This window comes from Microcaecilia unicolor, chromosome 3 (assembly GCF_901765095.1).
Source record: "Microcaecilia unicolor chromosome 3, aMicUni1.1, whole genome shotgun sequence".
In the NCBI taxonomy this organism is placed as follows: Eukaryota; Metazoa; Chordata; class Amphibia; order Gymnophiona; family Siphonopidae; genus Microcaecilia; species Microcaecilia unicolor.
Window position 1 is genome coordinate 234,231,032 of NC_044033.1, and position 19,129 is coordinate 234,250,160.

A 19,129-nucleotide genomic window follows, 5' to 3' on the forward strand; every position below is an offset into this window, starting at 1 on the left:
TTTTAATGTATTTATAAATGACCTAGAGATGGGAATAACTAGTGAGGTAATTAAATTTGCCGATGACACAAAATTATTCAGGGTCGTCAAGTCGCAGGAGGAATGTGAACGATTACAGGAGGACCTTGCGAGACTGGGAGAATGGGCGTGCAAGTGGCAGATGAAGTTCAATGTTGACAAGTGCAAAGTGATGCATGTGGGTAAGAGGAACCCGAATTATAGCTACGTCTTGCAAGGTTCCGCGTTAGGAGTTACGGATCAAGAAAGGGATCTGGGTGTCGTCGTCGATGATACGCTGAAACCTTCTGCTCAGTGTGCTGCTGCGGCTAGGAAAGCGAATAGAATGTTGGGTGTTATTAGGAAGGGTATGGAGTCCAGGTGTGCGGATGTTATAATGCCGTTGTATCGCTCCATGGTGCGACCGCACCTGGAGTATTGTGTTCAGTACTGGTCTCCGTATCTCAAAAAAGATATAGTAGAATTGGAAAAGGTACAGCGAAGGGCGACGAAAATGATAGTGGGGATGGGACGACTTTCCTATGAAGAGAGGCTGAGAAGGCTAGGGCTTTTCAGCTTGGAGAAGAGACGGCTGAGGGGAGATATGATAGAAGTGTATAAAATAATGAGTGGAATGGATCGGGTGGATGTGAAGCGACTGTTCACGCTATCCAAAAATACTAGGACTAGAGGGCATGAGTTGAAGCTACAGTGTGGTAAATTTAAAACGAATCGGAGAAAATTTTTCTTCACCCAACGTGTAATTAGACTCTGGAATTCATTGCTGGAGAACGTGGTACGGGCGGTTAGCTTGACGGAGTTTAAAAAGGGGTTAGATAGATTCCTAAAGGACAAGTCCATAGACCGCTATTAAATGGACTTGGAAAAATTCCGCATTTTTAGGTATAACTTGTCTGGAATGTTTTTACGTTTGGGGAGCGTGCCAGGTGCCCTTGACCTGGATTGGCCACTGTCGGTGACAGGATGCTGGGCTAGATGGACCTTTGGTCTTTCCCAGTATGGCACTACTTATGTACTTATGTACTTATGTACTTATGATTCTGTTAGAAGATCTTGGGAGCTGTGATCTCAGGCTGCCATCTTTGTGGAGATCGCTAGTGCCCCCTACTTCATACTTTTTTGTTTGGTCTTTTAAACTGTAAATCAATTCTACTCAAAACTACAGCAGTAGTTTGACTGAGACCTAGGTCAGAGAGGGTAAAACCCCTCTGTTCCTTGATTGTCTCCTTCCTAATTATTCAATTTTCTCTATTTTCTGTCACTCCTGCCAAGGAAGAGGCATTGCTAGTCTCCATATTTTGGTTCTTCCATTAGTCCAGTTTTCCAGTGATCATCTTCCCTATCCTAAACGTATTTTCACATGACTTACAGTTGTCTTCTATATATTTGCTTAGTATTTACTTTCCCCCATTATTTAACAATACTTTCTGGGAACTACTAATACAGACATTTTCTTATGCTATCTTTCAGTACCTTTACCTTCTTATATTAGGTGATTTTAACTTTCACATGGATGACCCTCGATACTGGCAGGATAGGTGTTTTTGTACCCTTTTGTCAGAGTTGGATCTCACACAGCATTTTTATCAACTGACCCAGAAAACTGGGCACACTTTGGATACTCACAACCCCTGCCTTTTCTGCCATTTTGAATCATTTTTCCTCTAGCACAATCTCATGGACTGATCATTTTATCATAATATTTTCTATCAATTTTTCTCATCTATACTTACTTCATCTGAATCTACCGTCTCTATTCACAATTTCTCGGCCACTGGACCCTATTTCCTTATCACCACTTTCATCCTAATTTCTGTCTAACTTCTTTTTGATTGAGGACTAATCCTCAAGCTGTTTTCTCTGCTATCTCTAATGCTGTTGTCCCCTCACATTATCTCTGTACTTCTTCTAAATGCTCTAGACCTTGGTACCACTTTGGTTTATGCTTCCCTAAAAGACAGGTCCACCATGCTGAATGACAGGTGCATAGATTTCATCTACCTAGTCTATTGAATAATTAAAAAAAAATTTTCTTATTACCAATGCCAGATAGAACTAGCTAAGAAATGGCATTACACTATAAAAATAAGTAACTTTTTAAAATGTTTTCTCAGTCTTGGCTGATTTAATGAGGTCTCCTCAGTCAGCCAGCCTTAGGGCCCTGTTTACTAAGCCGTGCTATAGGCATGTTAGTGTCTTTAACGTGCGTTAACCATGTAAGCGCCTATAATATCCCTATAGGCGCCTACACAGTTAGTGCGCACACTAATTGTAGGCGTATTAAAAACGCTAACACACCTTAGTAAACAGGGCTCTTAGTTCTGTCTGCTTCTGATTTGGTAAATTAATTTTCAGATAAAATTTCCCTTTTAAAGAAATTCCTTTGTCCATCCATGACAATTGACCTTTTACGAGTTCTCTCCTTCGACCAACTGACTCTGAATGCTCTTGAAAAAGTAATCTTTTCTATGAGGCTGACTTTTTCTCCCTTGACTCTATCACTCTCCTCATAGCTTTGCTTCCAACATCATGGCCTTCTGCTACTCACTCTATCCCATACAAATAGCAGTTTGACCACAGGCATTGTTCAATTGGAATGGGAAAAGGTGGTTGTATGTCCCACCATAAAAAAGGTATCTCTTGACCCCTCAACCAAAGCTCATCACCCTTTTCCAATCATCCTTTTATTTCAAAATTGGTTGAAAAAATATATTTCAACAGTTAACTCATCATGTAGAATCTTCTAATGTTCTCCATCTGTGACAATCCAGATTCAGGATTGAGACTTGTGCTTTGCTACTAAATGAAATTCATCCTGCCTTCAATAATGGCAACATTGTATTAGCAGTTCCATTGATCTTTTGTCAGGTTTGATGTTATTTATCATTCCTTATTGTTGTCTAGTCTACATGGCCATAGGAGCCAACTTTTCAAAATGATTGGGGATGCTGAACACAACCCAACATTCTCCCTCTGCCTGCCACCACCAAAAAAGAAATAGTCCTAGATTGCATTCACAGATAACATGAGGCTCCATTTCCTGAAATTTAGCTTGCACATTATTCCTTATTCCTGAGACATTACTACACCATGAAAGCACTGCCCCCTGCACATTTAAAATCCAAACCACACCTTGTTTAAGACATCTTTAACAGTATACAGCAACCTGGGCAAAGACATACTCAGAATATTACCATACCATAATAGCACTAACTGCCAGGACACAAAGAGCTACAACCTCATTACACTGGGCCCTAAAACACCAATATACTACCTAATGAAAAAACAAAACAAACAAGATCTCTCTGCAGAATACCACACCATGGTCATACATGAAAAACACATGACACAACAAATATATCACAAGGGACCAGAGATTAATATGAAGGCAAAAGAACTGAACTAGAAACCTCAAGAAGTCAATAAAATGGAAAACATCAGAGATGTGCATTTCCAAAAACTGACGTATTACAATTAATTAATTCAGAATAAACAGTTTATACCTAATTTTTCAACCACCCTTAAAATTCACCTTTGGGTTTAAAAAGCAAAAACGTGCATGAAAGGACTGGATAAATGAATTAAAATAAAATTGAAAGTAAATGCCTTTAATATGTAATACTTGTAGCAATAATAATGGAATATTCGCATAGCAGGCAGCCTGAGCCAACAGATTTATTTTCCACTGAACATAATTACTTGAGCGTGCTGTTCACCGCCGCTGCCTTGATTTTCTCTCCTCACATGCTATTCTTGACCCATTACAATCTGGTTTTCGCCCTCTCCACTCAACCGAAACTGCGCTTACTAAAGTCTCCAATGACCTATTACTGGCTAAATCCAGAGGTCAATATTCCATCCTCATTCTTCTTGATCTTTCCGCTGCTTTTGACACTGTCGATCACAGCATACTTCTCGATACCCTGTCCTCACTTGGATTCCAGGGCTCTGTCCTTTCCTGGTTCTCTTCCTACCTCTCCCTCCGCACCTTTAGTGTTCACTCTGGTGGATCCTCTTCTACTTCTATCCCTCTGCCTGTCGGCGTACCTCAGGGTTCTGTTCTTGGTCCCCTCCTCTTTTCTATCTACACTTCTTCCCTTGGTTCATTAATCTCATCCCATGGCTTTTCCTACCATCTCTATGCTGATGACTCCCAAATCTACCTTTCTACCCCTGATATCTCACCTTGCATCCAAACCAAAGTTTCAGCGTGCTTGTCTGACATTGCTGTCTGGATGTCTCAACGCCACCTGAAATTACATATGACCAAAACCGAGCTTCTCATTTCCCCCCCCAAACCCACCTCCCCGCTCCCCCCGTTTTCTATTTCTGTTGATGGCTCTCTCATTTTCCTTGTCTCCTCAGCTCGAAACCTTGGGGTCATCTTTGACTCTTCTCTCTCCTTCTCTGCTCATATCCAGCAGACCGCCAAGACCTGTTGTTTCTTTCTTTACAACATCCGTAAAATCCGCCCCTTTCTTTCCGAGCACTCTACCAAAACCCTCATCCACACCCTTGTCACCTCTCGTTTAGACTACTGCAATCTGCTTCTTGCTGGCCTCCCACTTAGTCACCTCTCCCCTCTCCAGTCGGTTCAAAACTCTGCTGCCCGTCTCATCTTCCGCCAGGGTCGCTTTACTCATACTACCCCTCTCCTCAAGACCCTTCACTGGCTCCCTATCCATTTTCGCATCCTGTTCAAACTTCTTCTACTAACCTATAAATGTATTCACTCTGCTGCTCCCCAGTATCTCTCCACACTCGTCCTTCCCTACACCCCTTCCCGTGCACTCCGCTCCATGGATAAATCCTTCTTATCTGTTCCCTTCTCCACTACTGCCAACTCCAGACTTCGCGCCTTCTGTCTCGCTGCACCCTACGCCTGGAATAAACTTCCTGAGCCCCTACGTCTTGCCCCATCCTTGGCCACCTTTAAATCTAGACTGAAAGCCCACCTCTTTAACATTGCTTTTGACTAGTAACCACTTGTAACCACTCGGCTCCACCTACCCTCCTCTCTTCCTTCCCGTTCACATTAATTGATTTGATTTGCTTACTTTATTTATTTTTTGTCTATTAGATTGTAAGCTCTTTGAGCAGGGACTGTCTTTCTTCTATGTTTGTGCAGCGCTGCGTATGCCTTGTAGCGCTATAGAAATGCTAAATAGTAGTAGTAGTAGTAGTAGTTGTATGAACTTGGTGTACTGAACTGGACAATGTTGGCACAATTAGACTGCCTCTGGACAGAACCTCTGCATGAAAGGAGCCCTTACCTCATTATTTAATACCTCTCTGTGCAATAGCAGTAATAAAAAAGGCAAGTGCATTTTTATAATAACCGTCGGTCATAAAACTCCTTCACCTTGAGACCTAAAGGGACTTTCCAGCTTATTTTCGAAAGAGAAAAACGCCTATAGTGTGACCTAAATCGGGAGATAGACGTTTGTCTCGCAAAGCCGCCCAAATCGGTATAATCGAAAGCCGATTTTGGGCGTTTCCAACTGCACTCCGTCGCGGAAACAAATAAAGTTGACGGGGGCATGTCGGGGGCGTGGTGGAGGTGGAACTGGGGTGTGGTTATCAGCCGAGGAGAGATGGGTGTCTTTAGCTGATAACTGAAAAAAAGGCGTTTTTACCGCGATTTTGGGTCACTTTTTTTGGACCCTTTGTTACACAAACAAGTCCTAAAAAAGTGCTCCAACTGCCCAGATGACCACTGGAGGGAATCGGGGATGACCTCCCCAGACTCCCCCAGTGGTCACTAACCCCCTCCCACCAAAAAAACCCCACTTTAAAAACTTTTTTTCTAGCCTGTATGCCAGCCTCAAATGCCATCTCCTGGAGTTGCGAGCGATCTGGAACGCTCTGAAGGCTTTCTGAGATCGGCTGTCCAATCAAATTATCCAAATTCAGACAGACAACCAGGTTGCCATGTACTATGTCAACAAGCAGGGGGGCACCGGATCTCGCCCCCTGTGTCGGGAAGCCGTCCAGATGTGGCTTTGGGCTCGCTGTCACAGCATGTTTCTCCAAGTCACATAACTGGCAGGCGTAAACAACAGTCTGGCCGACAGATTGACCAGGATATTGCAACCTCACGAGTGGTCGCTCAACTTGGACGTGGTACGCAAGATCTTCCGAGAGTGGGACACCCCCTCGGTGGATCTTTTTGCCACTCGGCTCAATCACAAGGTCCGTCAGTTCTGTTCCAGACTTCAGGCTCACGGCAGACTAGCATCAGATGCTTTTCTCCTGTATTGGGGGAAGGGCCTGGGAAGACCTTGCTGAAACTCAAGCAAGACCGCGGAACCATGATTCTCATAGCGCCCTTTTGGCCGCATCAGATTTGGTTCCCTCTTCTTCTGGAGTTGTCCTCTGAAGAACCATGGAGATTGGAGTGTTTCCCAACCCTCATCACTCAGAACGAGGGGGCGCGTCTGCATCCCAACCTCCAGTCTCTGGCTCTCACGGCCTGGATGTTGAGAGCGTAGAGTTTGCCTCCTTGGGTCTTTCAGAGGGTGTCTCCCGAGTCTTGCTTGCTTCCAGGAAAGATTCCAAGAAGAAGTGTTACTCTTTTAAATGGAGGAGGTTTGCCATCTGGTGTGACAGCAAGGCCCTAGATCCTCAGTCTTGTCCTACACAGACCCTGCTTGAATACCTTCTACACTTGTCAGAGTCTGGTCTTAAGACCAACTCCTTAAAAGTTCATCTTAGTGCAATTAGTGCTTTCCATTATCGTGTAGAGGGTAAGCCTATCTCTGGACAGCCTTTAGTTGTTCACTTCATGAGAGGTTTGCTTTTGTCAAAGCCCCTTGTCAAACCTCCACCGGTGTCATGGGATCTCAACGTCGTTCTCAACCAGCTGATGGAAGCTCCTTTTGAGCCACTGGATTCCTGCCATCTGAAGTATTTGACCTGGAAGGTCATTTTCTTGGTGGCTGCTACTTCAGCTCGCAGAGTCAGTGAGCTTCAAGCCTTGGTAGCCTATGCTCCCTATACTAAATTTCTTCACAACAGAGTAGTCCTCCGCACGCACCCTAAGTTCTTGCCAAAGGTGGTGTCGGAGTTCCATCTGAACCAGTCAATTGTCTTGCCAACATTCTTCCCCCGTCCTCATACCCTCCCTGCTGAACGTCAGTTGCATACATTGGACTGCAAGAGAGCGGACAAGCCCCTTCAGACAGTCCGCCCAAATGTTTGTTTCTTTTGATCCCAACAGGAAGGGAGTTGCTGTCGGGAAACGCACCATTTCAAATTGGCTAGCAGATTGCATTTCCTTCACTTACACCCAGGCTGGGCTGACTCTTGAGGGTGGCTCATAGTGTTAGAGCCATGGCAGTGTCAGTGGCTCACTTGAAGTCAGCCACTATTGAAGAGATTTGTAAGGCTGCGACATGGTCATCAGTCCACACATTCACATCTCATTACTGCCTTCAGCAGGATTCCCGACGCGACAGTTGGTTCGGGCAGTCGGTGCTGCAGAATCTGTTTGGGGTCTAGAATCCAACTCCACCCCCCCTAGGCCCATTTTAGTTCTGTTCCAGGCTGCACTTTCAGTTAGCTGTTCTTCGTAGGTCAATCTATGTTATGTCCTCGCCGTTGTGTGGCCCAATTGACCTTTCTTTGTTGTTTTGAGTGAGCCTGGGGGTTAGGGATACCCCACATGTGAGAACAACAGCCTGCTTGTCCTCGGAGAAAGCAAAGATACTTACCTGTAGCAAGTATTCTCTGAGGACAGCAGGCTGATTGTTCTCACCAACCCGCCCTCCTTCCCTTTGGAGTTGTGTTCTGCTTTATTTGCTTTTCATTTAACTGAGGCGGGAACAGATGTGCGTGGGCGGAAAGATGGCCGTGCATGCGTGGTTCATCCGTTCCGCGCTCTACTGGCTGTCGCAAAGGTTTTGAAGATTTTGCTGGAAAATCTCTGTTCCTGGGGCTGCCGTGGACGCTGACCCAAATGTGAGAACTATCAGCATGCTGTCCTCGGAGAATACCTGCTACAGGTAAGTATCTTCGCTTTACTGATTCTCTAGTGCCCCCTGCAAACATGTTTTTATGCAAATGTCATTAAAAATATATGGAATATTGTTTATGCCATTGACTTGAATAGACCCAAAGGAAACAAAGATTTTGGAATCCAAAAATTAGCTTGAATAAAAAATATTTTCCCATACTCACTGCTAAACTATGCTTTAAAAAATTACCCCTATAAAGTGTTTTTAAAAACACATCAACAAGGACTATGACAGATGAACATGAATGTCCAATTCCAGGTTAAAACGTATTTCACATTTTATCAAAATAGGACTCATAATGAGCTCAAAACAAGAACATGATCAGAATTAGTTCATATTTAGACTGCAAAGTAATGCTGCATTTATTGCCATATCCTCTGTTTTTATCACATTATCTAAGGTTCTTCTCAATATTTAGATACCTCCACAGTCCAAATGCAGCCAAAGCTGCCTTTCTGGCTTCAGGAAATTAACCAACCAAGGAATGCCCATCTGCTGCTATGACTGTATTCCCTGTTCTGAAGGAGAGATTTCCAACCAAACTGGTGAGTGAAATCGTGTTATATTGTGACTTGCCCTTGCCACTGGTTGTTTACTAAGGAGTCCTTTTCTAAGCAGTGCTAAAATGTGGCTTGCGCTAGCCCCAGCACAGGTCTTTCTCACACGCTAAGGCCACTTTTTTTTTTTTTTAGCAATTATGGAATAAGGACCATGCACTAATTTTCCCATTAGTGCATGGCCATTAGCACATGAGTACTTGCCAACACCTATTTTGGTGGTGGTAAAGGCTCATGTATTTTATTTATTTATTTATTGCATTTGTACCCCACATTATCCCACCTATTTGCAGGCTCAATGTGGTTTACAGAGTGTTGTTATGACAGTCATGACAGGATCTTAGATACAATCAGTAATAAGCAGAGATTGGGTGAGGAATTAGGGAAGAAGGTGTTAGATAGGGTAGTGTCCGAGGTGTATTTTGATATCTGGGTGGGTTGGTGTGGTGATTTTGTGTCGTTAAGGGTTCTCTTTGTAGGCTTTGTTGAAGAGGTGTGTCTTCAAAGATTTGCGAAAGTTAATTAGATCATCCATGGTTTTCAGGGCTGTGGGTAGTGCGTTCCATAGCTGTGTACTCCTGTACGAGAAGGAAGTGGTGTATGCCTGCTTGTATTTAAGTCCTTTATAGCTGGGGAAGTGTAAGTTGAGGTATTTGCGGGCTGATCTTTTGGCGTTTCTGGGAGGTAGGTCCACTAGGTTTAGCATGTAGAGTGGGGCATCTGCATGAATGATTTTGTGTACGGTCATGCAGATCTTGAACTCAATGCGTTCCTTGAGTGGGAGCCAGTGAAGTTTCTCTCTTAAGGGTTTCACACTTTCATATTTGGTTTTTCCAAATATGAGTCTGGCTGCAGTATTCTGGGCTGTTTGGAGTTTTTTAATAGTCTGTTCTTTACAGCCAGCGTACAATGTGTTACAGTAGTCCAGATGGCTTATTACCATTGACTGTACCAGGGTACAGAAGATGTTTCTCGGGAAGAAAGGTTTTACTCTTTTGAGCTTCCACATTGAGTAGAACATCTTTTCGTCGTATACTTCACGTGGGTATCGAGTGTGAGGTTTCAATCAATAGTGACTCCAAGAATTTTCAGATTTTCTGAAATAGGAAGAGTGCAGTTTGGTGTGGTTATGGTGGAGTAATTGTTTGTGTTGTATTGAGAAGTGAGTACTTGACATTGAGTTTTTTCTGCATTGAGTTTTAACTGGAATGAATTTGTCCAGGAGTGCATGATTCGGAGGCTTTGGTTGATCTCGTTAGTGATTTCGTTTAGATCATGTTTGAACGGGATGTAAATCATGACATCGTCTGCTTATATGTAGGGGTTAAGGTTTTGATTGGCTAAGAGTTTGGCTAATGGTATCATCATTAGGTTGAAGAGAGTTGGTGAGAGGGGGGATCCTTGAGGAACTCCGCATTCCGGTATCCATGGAGGTGATATGTCAGAGTTTGTTGTTACTTGGTAAGATCTTGTGGTGAGGAATCCTTCGAGCCATTTGAGAACTGGGCCTCCGACTCCGAAGTATTCTAGTATATGTAGTAGAATTCCATGATCAACCATGTCGAAGACACTAGACATGTCGAATTGTTGTAGGAGTATGTTTTTACCAGTTGCAATTGTTTTTTTGAATGAGTTCATTGCGGACACTAGTACAGTTTCGGTGCTATGATTTGATCGAAATCCTGATTGAGACTCGTGTAGAATTGAGTGTTTAGTTAAGTATTCAGTGAGTTGTTTTGTCACTATGCCCTCCATCAGTTTGGTTATGAGCGGAATGGATGCAACTGGTCGATAATTGGTTAGGTCCATTGTGCTTTTCTTAGCATCTTTTGGCAGTGGAGTGAGTAGGATGTTTCTTTTATCCATTGGAAAGAGACCAATCCTGCGCTTATCGGTTAGTACACAGCATTGCCCTCACACTAACCAATTAGTATAGACGTGCCCACTCGCCACCCAAAACACATCCCCAACACTAAAAAAATAAAATTATTTTTAGAACAGGAGTAGTGCACACACATCGCACCCCGCAGTATGCCATTTTAAACTGCAGTAAGCACACAGTGCTTACCACAGCTTAGTAAAAGGGCCCCTAATGGAGTAATTTTATAAGTGACTTGAACATAAACAATTTTTCAACCAGTGTGCCGTGGGAGTTGAGGGCCATTTATTAGTAGGACCAGCTTAATTTGTATGTTTTAAAAGTTTTCTTGTTTCTAGTGGTCAGTGCCAGTGAGCAGCGACTCATACAGCCTGCTCGCCCATTTTCTTGTTTCTAGTGGTCAGTGCCAGTGTGCAGCGACTCATACGGCCTGCTCGCCCAACTCCAGAGCCTTCTCTTTGATGTAACTTCCAAATAGGCGGGAAGCAGGAAGTTGCATCAAACAGAAGGCGTATTGGCAAGAGCAGGTTGTATGAATCGCTGCTCACTGTGTGTGTGTGAGGGTGGGGGTTGTGAAGAGAGACAAGAGAAGATGCGTGGTCGCTGGTTGGAGAGGGAACAGGAGGGAGAGATACTGGACTATTTGTGAGGGGGGTGGGGAAGGGAATGTACATGTTGGACTATTTATTTTGGGGGGGGGGGGGGGGGGAGGTAAAAATGCTGGACCATGTGTGAGAATGCAGGTGGGGAAGGCGAGAAGGTAAAATGCCGGACCACGTGTGGAGGTGTGCCTTGACAATTTTAGTGCCATATAAATGTGCTGTGAGATGAAAAAGGCTGAAAATCTCTGTTTTATACACTCAAGTAGTCATTTAAAATAACTGCCCTGTATTACACTCACATAAATGGAAGCACTCAGAAACATATCACCTGCTTTTGTGCAGTACAGCTGAAGGTATTCCTGGGATTGAAGAATGAGCAGAGTAGCAGTAGGATTGGCACTAATAGGAAGTTTTATAAAATATTACAGCCACACATACTTACCACACAGTAATTGCCCAAATTAAAGGTAACTGTTCAGGACATTCCTAGAATCCTAGTACTAAATGACGGGGCATTTTTGAAAGAAATTACTATGAGGGGTATTTTCGAAAGAAACATCTAAGTCGGAATTTGGATGTTTTACAAAGATGTCTAAATTCAGAGGTGGGGAGAAGGTCAAAAAATACCAAGGACATCCTGTGATTCGGACATCTTTGTGATTTGGACGTCCTTGTTTTTGGTCCATTTTTGAACAAAAAACATCCAAATGCTAAATGCCCAAAACGGAAGAGGAGTGGCTTAATGGTTAGTGCAGCGGGCTTTGATTCTGGCAACAGGGGTTCAATTCCCACTGCTGCTCCTTGAGACTTTGGGCAAGTCAAATACAGAAAGGGCATTTTTGGATATGACATCTAAGTCTGAATTTGGACATTTTTTGTAAAACGTCCAAAATCAGAACAGGAAAGGACATTTTCTACAAAAAAAAGTCTATCTTTTCCTTTTGAAAGTGCTGTTTGGAAAAATGTTTTGTGATTTGGGGGAGTAAGGGGAGGTGATCCTTGAGTCCCTCCAGTGGTCATCTAGTCATTTGGGGCACCTCTGGAGTAGAGGAGTAGCCTAGTGGTTAGTGCAGCAGACTTTGATCTTGGGGAAGTGGGTTCAATTGCCACTGCAGCTATTCGTTATAAAAACAGGTCTAGCTCAAAACATCTAAGTTTCAGTCTTGGACGTCTTTGTTTTGTTCCATTATCGCTGAAAAACGTCCATGTCTTAGGAACGCCCAAGTCCCACCTTGAACACACCCCTGGCACGCCCCCTTGAGATTTGAATGTCCTTCTGACGGACTGCAGTTGGAGACATCCAAAATCGGGTTTCGATTATACTAATTTGGACGTCCCTGGGAGATGGACGTCCATGTTCCGATTTATGTCTAAAGATGGACGTCCATCTCTTTTGAAAATGAGCCTGCTTAACAAGTCTACTGAAGGATTAGAACATATTCATTTGTTTCACTGAGTAACAAGAGAAAGATCCCTTAAAAACCATCTGGATTTATAAATTCTTGGTTGTGACCGGCATAAAATTTAAGCCACTGTCAGGTTTATATCATAGGGACCATTATTTTACTCTCAATGTGCCAACACTTAATGTGCATCAAAAATCTTCTAAATTCAAATACAATAAAGAGGTGAAAAGGCACCAAAGTAATGAAATGACAGCACTTAACGTTCAGCGGGGCCACTGTTTCACCCGTTTCTGACTTCTTCAGGAACTTGTGTTGCTTATCATCACCTTGGGAATTTCTAAAGATTAGAAAATATTGTTAGTGCAAGGAAAAATCCTTCTGACTAACAAAGCTTTGTATTATAATCTCCGGTTTACGTACTTTTAGTTCTATATGCTTCTCTGCAAAAGATGGCGCTGACACGTCACACGCCAATGGAGTCATTTAAATAGACTAGTGACATCATCAAGTCTTAAAAAGGTATGCAGCAATTGAAATTTCTAGAGTAGGTACGCTATGTCCATTCAAAAGTGTGTTATACATTATGGTAACAATGTCAAAATGCTTACTCTGTTCATTGCTGTATTACACACAAAAAATGTCGTTAGATGATCTAAAAGTTTTCTCACTGAAACAGGATAATGCACACAACCCCCCAAAATGAGTAGATCCTGGTAGGTTGAAGATGAAGTGTGCTCAGCGTTCCAATCAGTAACAGCCCACGATAGTGAAACTTTGGACACAGTCGGTGTGACTGACTTTGCTTGCACGTTTTTTGCGTCTATCACTAACCCAAAAGCTAAGTGGGGTTTTTTTTCATTTTTTGGGGGTTGATCCTTTTAAAAATTAGAATTTTCTGTGGCGTCTTTAGCAAAAAATTATAGTGAAAAGGGTTTTTTTATGCTGATGAAGAAAGGTGGACCTCTTGATTTCCTCCTTACCCATTGAACACATATAGGGTAGAGGTTGGGGTACAGAAGTTTTTTCCCTTTTTATTTATTTTTTGTTACATTTGTACCCTGTGCTTTCCCACTCATGGCAGGCTCAATGTGGCTTACATGGGGCAATGGAGGGTTAAGTGACTTGCCCAGAGTCACAAGGAGCTGCCTGTGCCTGAAGTGGAACTCAGTTCCTCAGGACCAAAGTCCACCACCCTAACCACTAGGCCACTCCTCCACACATTTTAAATTTTACACTCCACAGGAGAAGTGTGGAGGGGCATAATCGAACGCGAACGCCCATCTCCATGGGCGTCTATGTCCGAAAACGGGTATGTGAAGAGGTGGGACAGACCGTATTATCGAAAAAGATGGCCATCCATCTTTCGTTTTGAAAATACGGTTTGGACGGACCAAATGCCATGGATTTGGTCCCTTCTGAGATGGGCGTTTTTTTTTTTTTTTTGTGATAATGGAAACTAAAAATGCCCAGCTCAGAAACGTCCCAATCCATGCCATTTGGTCGTGGGAGGGACAAATGTACAACACTACCATAGCTCTTAGGGGTGAAGGGGGCAACTACATGTGGGTACAGTGGGTTTTAGAGGCCTCCCATTTACCACCACAAGTGGTACAGGTGGGGGGGGAGGGATGGGCCTGGGTTTGCCTGCCTGAAGTGCACTGCAGTACCCACTAAAAGTGCTCCAGGGACAGTACTTGTTGCTGGTGTATAACCTTGGCACAGCAGTTCACACCTGAAGACTAATCTAGCTGAAAATATCCTTTATTTGAATAAGCACCTTTACTCACAGTTAACTGCAGATCAGAGGTTGTGCCCCACTGGCAACGAGTCTCTCTGGTACTGAGATTAGCAGTAGGTCCGAGCTGGCAGAATGGTGTACAATGCCCTCTTTCAGCAACATTCAAGGTAAGAACTAAGTGCTGTAACGTGACTAACACATGAAAGGGATCTAAAAGTGTCTTACACAAATGGCCACTACCTCATGGACTACCGGAAACAAAACAGGGCACACTCTCACCCAGTAAGCAGAGGGAAAAGCACCATGGGAGTAGGACCTACCAACTACCAACATCGTGAGCATTTAACACAAGCTAGTGGAATCACGGAGCCCAATACCCTACACCCACCACAATGCATTAACAGAAAAAGTGTCACACTCACCCGAGACCCACATCAGAATCAGGGAAAGGCTGTCAGAGGATAGACCACATTCTACTGTCATGGAGGTGGGTACGGCATTTGAGGCTGGCATACAGGCTGGGAAAAAACATTTGTAAAGTGGATTATTTTTGGTGGGAGGGGGTTAGTGACCACTGGGGGAGTCAGGGGAGGTCAACCCCGATTCCCTCCGGTGGTCATCTGATCAGTTGGGGCACTTTTTTGGGACTTGGACCTGAAAAAAAAGGGTCCAAATAAAGCGGACCAAATTCTCGTCAAAAACGCCCTTCTTGTTTCGATTATCAGCTAAAGACGCCCATCTCTCCTCGGCCGATAACAACGCCCCAGTCCCGCCTTCACCACGCCTCCAACACGCCCGCATGATCTTTGTTCATCTCTGTGATGGACTGCAGTTGAAGACGCCAAAAATCGGGTTTCAATTATACCGATTTGGGCGCCCACGGGAAACGGACGCCCATCTCCCGATTTGGGTCGAAATATGGGCGTCTTTCTCTTTCGAAAATAAGCTGGATAGTGTACTAAGTACGTTGCAGCTTATATGAGAGAGGTAATTGTTGTATGTTGGAGATTATAGACTCTCTTATCCTGATATTTCTGGACCATTTGGTATTCTTTTTTTTTTTTAATTTATTATTTATTAGTTTTAATAATACAAACAAATAATCATTTGTAAGGCAATACAGAGAAATTATTTACGAGAAAATGAAAAGAAAACATAGAAAATCTAACAGAGATTTCCAGAATACAATTATTTATACTCTGCCTCAGACCACAATCTAGGAAGGGGGGGGGGGTAGTGGGTTGTAAGTACAATTTCAAGGAGAATGTAACTTAAGAAGAAACTATTTTAATAACGTATAGGTAAGTCCTGATCTTTATCCCGAGTTATTATTGCTGATAGTTCTTAATGTCATTCAACTAGAGGATCTTTTAGAGTCCAGAAACGTCTTTAGTTGAGATGGTTCAAAAAAAACATATTTTGTCCCAGACAGGCGAATCAAACATTTACAAGGGTAGGCCAACATAAATGTTGCACCTAATCCCTTGACTTCATCTCTCATAAGTAAAAATTGTTTTCTCCTTTGTTGTGTAATCTTTGCCACATCCGGGAACATCCACACTTTCTGGCCACAAAATGTTTTAGAAGAATATTTAAAATACAGTTTCATCAACATATTTATATCTTGTTCGAAAACTAAAGTTATAATCAAAGTTCCTCTGGATGTGATCTCATCCATAGATTCTTCCAGAACAGCTGTTAAATTTTGAATGTCAATAGCGGGCATAGTTTTCACTGGTTCTGAAACTTCTCTATTTTTTTGAACATTTGGCAAATAATAGACTTTACTGCAAGGAGGTATATCTGTTAAAGATAAATTCAGTATTTCTTGAAAATACTTCTTAAGAAAATCACGGGGTGTCATTATTGACGATATAGGAAAATTAAGTAATCTCAGAGTCAGTCGTCGATTGTGATTTTCTAATTGTTCTAATTTCCGTGCCGAAAAAACTTTATCTTTAACCAAAGTATCCACTACCATTTTCACAGAGTTAACCTCTTCTTTTAGTTGACCTATTTGATTAGCATGATCTTGTTTTATATTATCTAGAGAGTCAGACATAGTCGTCAGTTTACTCACTATCATAAGCATTTGTTTAGTGGAGTTTGCCACCTCTTCCGTCAGTTTCTGGACCGCTTGCCAAATGACTTCCATTGTTGCCTCCTTGAGCACTTCCTGCTCCTCGGTATCTCCCTCTGCTCCTCCAGGGGAAGCACCGCCGTGCGAGCTCAGACTCAACACTTCGGAATCAGTCCGGTCCGCAACTTCCAACCTGGAGGCTGCAGGGCAGGACGGTGGATTCAGCATAGGCGGCGATAAAGAAGTTTCCGGCCCCAAAGTCGGCGTCGCTCCCTCGACGTCGCTTACAGCAGGGCTCGCCGATCCTTGTCCAGGAGGTAAGCTTCTCACATAGCGGTCAATTGTTTGCTGGGCGGGGGACGACGTTAGGGGTATCGGCGGCAATCTCCTTGTCGTCCCTTTTCTTTTAGTGTGTGGCATTTTAATTTTCAAGAAGGAAAACAGACCTGAGGAATCACCCGCTAACACAGAGAACGCTGAGAGACCAGCTAGGACGCCATCTTGCCACCGACCATTTGGTATTCTTATGTTCTTACCATCTCATATTTAGGTGGTGCTAAATGCTCCGCATGAACCCTGCATTATCCAGTTAGTGTATGCTAATTCAAATGCATTAGCTGGATAACAATTTTATGTACATTCCCTACTCATTCCGCATCCTAAAAAATAGGAAGAAATATAAATAGCGTCTGATTAGTGTGGACTGACAGGCAAATTACTACAAAATACTTTAACATGTTTTGCAGTAAGCCTTTTTCCAACATTAAGGACCCAATTCTATACATAGTGCCTGAAAAATTGGAGCAGAATGTAGGCGTATTCTATAAACTTTGCTTAGATTTAGGTGCGGTATATAGAATACACCTAGGCTGTTTATAGAATAAGCCTAGTGACCACAAAGAACTGAAAAAGAATAAAGGTGAACTATCAAATGTGAAAAAACAAAGGCTTGGACTAAAGAATCTACAGAACTTAGAAAACTAAAATCTATATAAATAATTCCCACCTCCAACATTCTGAAGCTCACTCCGTGGCAGTGAAGCCCTGAAGCCTTCAAGCCCTGTAGTGTTCGTAACCTCTCAGCACCACTCATACAGCCGCCCTCAGCCCCGCCCCCGCACAATACGTCACTCGCTACGCAGCCCTGCTTCACACCACACAGCCACTCACAGCACCCCTCTCACTCCTGCTCCAGCCAACCCACCAGCAGTCAACGAAAGCCGTACGGTATGATTTCGGGTGATAGAACGAATACGCTGCAACTCCAAGAGGGGGGGAAGGGGGTCCTGGAACTGGAAGACGGGGAGAAGGTGGTGCTGGAACTCGAAAGGGAGGGGGGTCCTGGAACTCAAAGGGGAAGCAGGTAGGGGGGCATTCGAACTCAGAGGGAGGGAGGGGTGCCATGGAACTCGACGGGGAGGGGTGCCTGACGACAAACAGAGGGATGGAGGGAGGTAGGGAGGGGGCCCGGGAACCTTGCTAGTGCCCATTTCATTGCTAACAGAAACGGGCCTTTTTCTCTAGTATTAAAATAAAAAGCTAACCCCTGAAAAATAAATGATAGAAAAAAATGAAGAAATATATATAGAAACATTAAATTAATACAACATACTAATAAAACAGAAAATACTATTGTTCTAGTTCTATAAGGAAGTACATCCTCAACCACTCCTGGAGGCATACATAACTAGTAAGGTTTTTCAGGATTAGCACAATGAATATGCATAAGATAAGTTTTCATACAATGGGTCTCTGGCACACAATGAGTCTCCTCTGGTTGAAGGAAGTTACATATGGGCCTGATTTGCATAAGTTCAGGCCTTGGCGAGAGCTTAATTAGGAAACCACTCAAAACCATCTAATGAAGTCTGTTTTGTCGTCAAGGGATGCCTGGAAGCATAAGAAGTACCAGAACCCATATTGGTCTATGGAATGGGTGGGTGCTGGGCAGAATGAATGCCTGAACTTTGGTATCTGGAAAAGTAACACTGAGTGTAAAGAGGCCCAGCAAATGAACTACTAGACTTGAAATCCATGCTGTAATTGATTGCTTCTATGCTGAACGATTGAACAAAGTTCTTCTTTTCCCCAAACAGGGTGCTATCTATCTATCTATCTATCTATCTATCTATCTATCTATCTATCTATCTATCTATCTATCTATCTATCTATCCTGTTTGAGGAAAAGAAGAACTTTATTTAGTCATTCAACAAATAATAAGAACATAAGAATAGCCATACTGGGTCAGAATAATGGACCATATCCTGCTTTTAATAGTGACCAATCCAAGTCACAAGTGCCTGGCAGAAACCCAAAGAGTAGCAACATTCCATGCTACCAGTCCCAGGTAAAGCAGTGGCTTCCCCATGTCTGTCTTAATAGCAGACTATGGACTTTTCCTCCAGGAGCTTGTCCAAACCTTTTTATTAAACCAAGATATACTAAATGCTGTTACCACATCCTCTGGCAATGAGTTCCAGAGCTTATCTATTTGTTCAGTGTAGACCTCAATTATATCTCATCTCATCCGTCTCTGTTCCAAGCTGAGGAGACTTTCCTCATATGAGAGGAGTTACATCCCCTTTATCATTTTGGTAACGCTTTGAATCTTTTCTAATTCTTCTGTACTTTTTTTTGAGATTCAGTGACCAGAATTGAACGCAATAGTCAATGTGAGGTCACACCATGGAGCAATATAGTAATCTTGGTTTTATTTACCATCCCTTTCCTAATAATTCCTATCATCCTGTTTGCTTTTTTTGGCCGCTGTCCCCCACACACTGGGCAGAAGATTTCAGTGTATTGTCTACACCACCACCTAGATCTTTTCCTT

The 19,129-nt window shown here is 43.0% G+C and overlaps 1 protein-coding gene across 1 annotated transcript in view; it reads left to right on the forward strand.

The window, feature by feature from the left end:
• Positions 1-19,129, forward strand: part of LOC115464436 (vomeronasal type-2 receptor 116-like) — a 53,333-nt gene that overhangs the window by 14,836 nt on the left and 19,368 nt on the right. Inside the window, exon 3 of the mRNA XM_030194817.1 lies at positions 8,452-8,578. Within this exon, the coding sequence (XP_030050677.1) occupies positions 8,452-8,578 (127 nt within the window). The remainder of the gene's footprint in view (positions 1-8,451; positions 8,579-19,129) is intronic.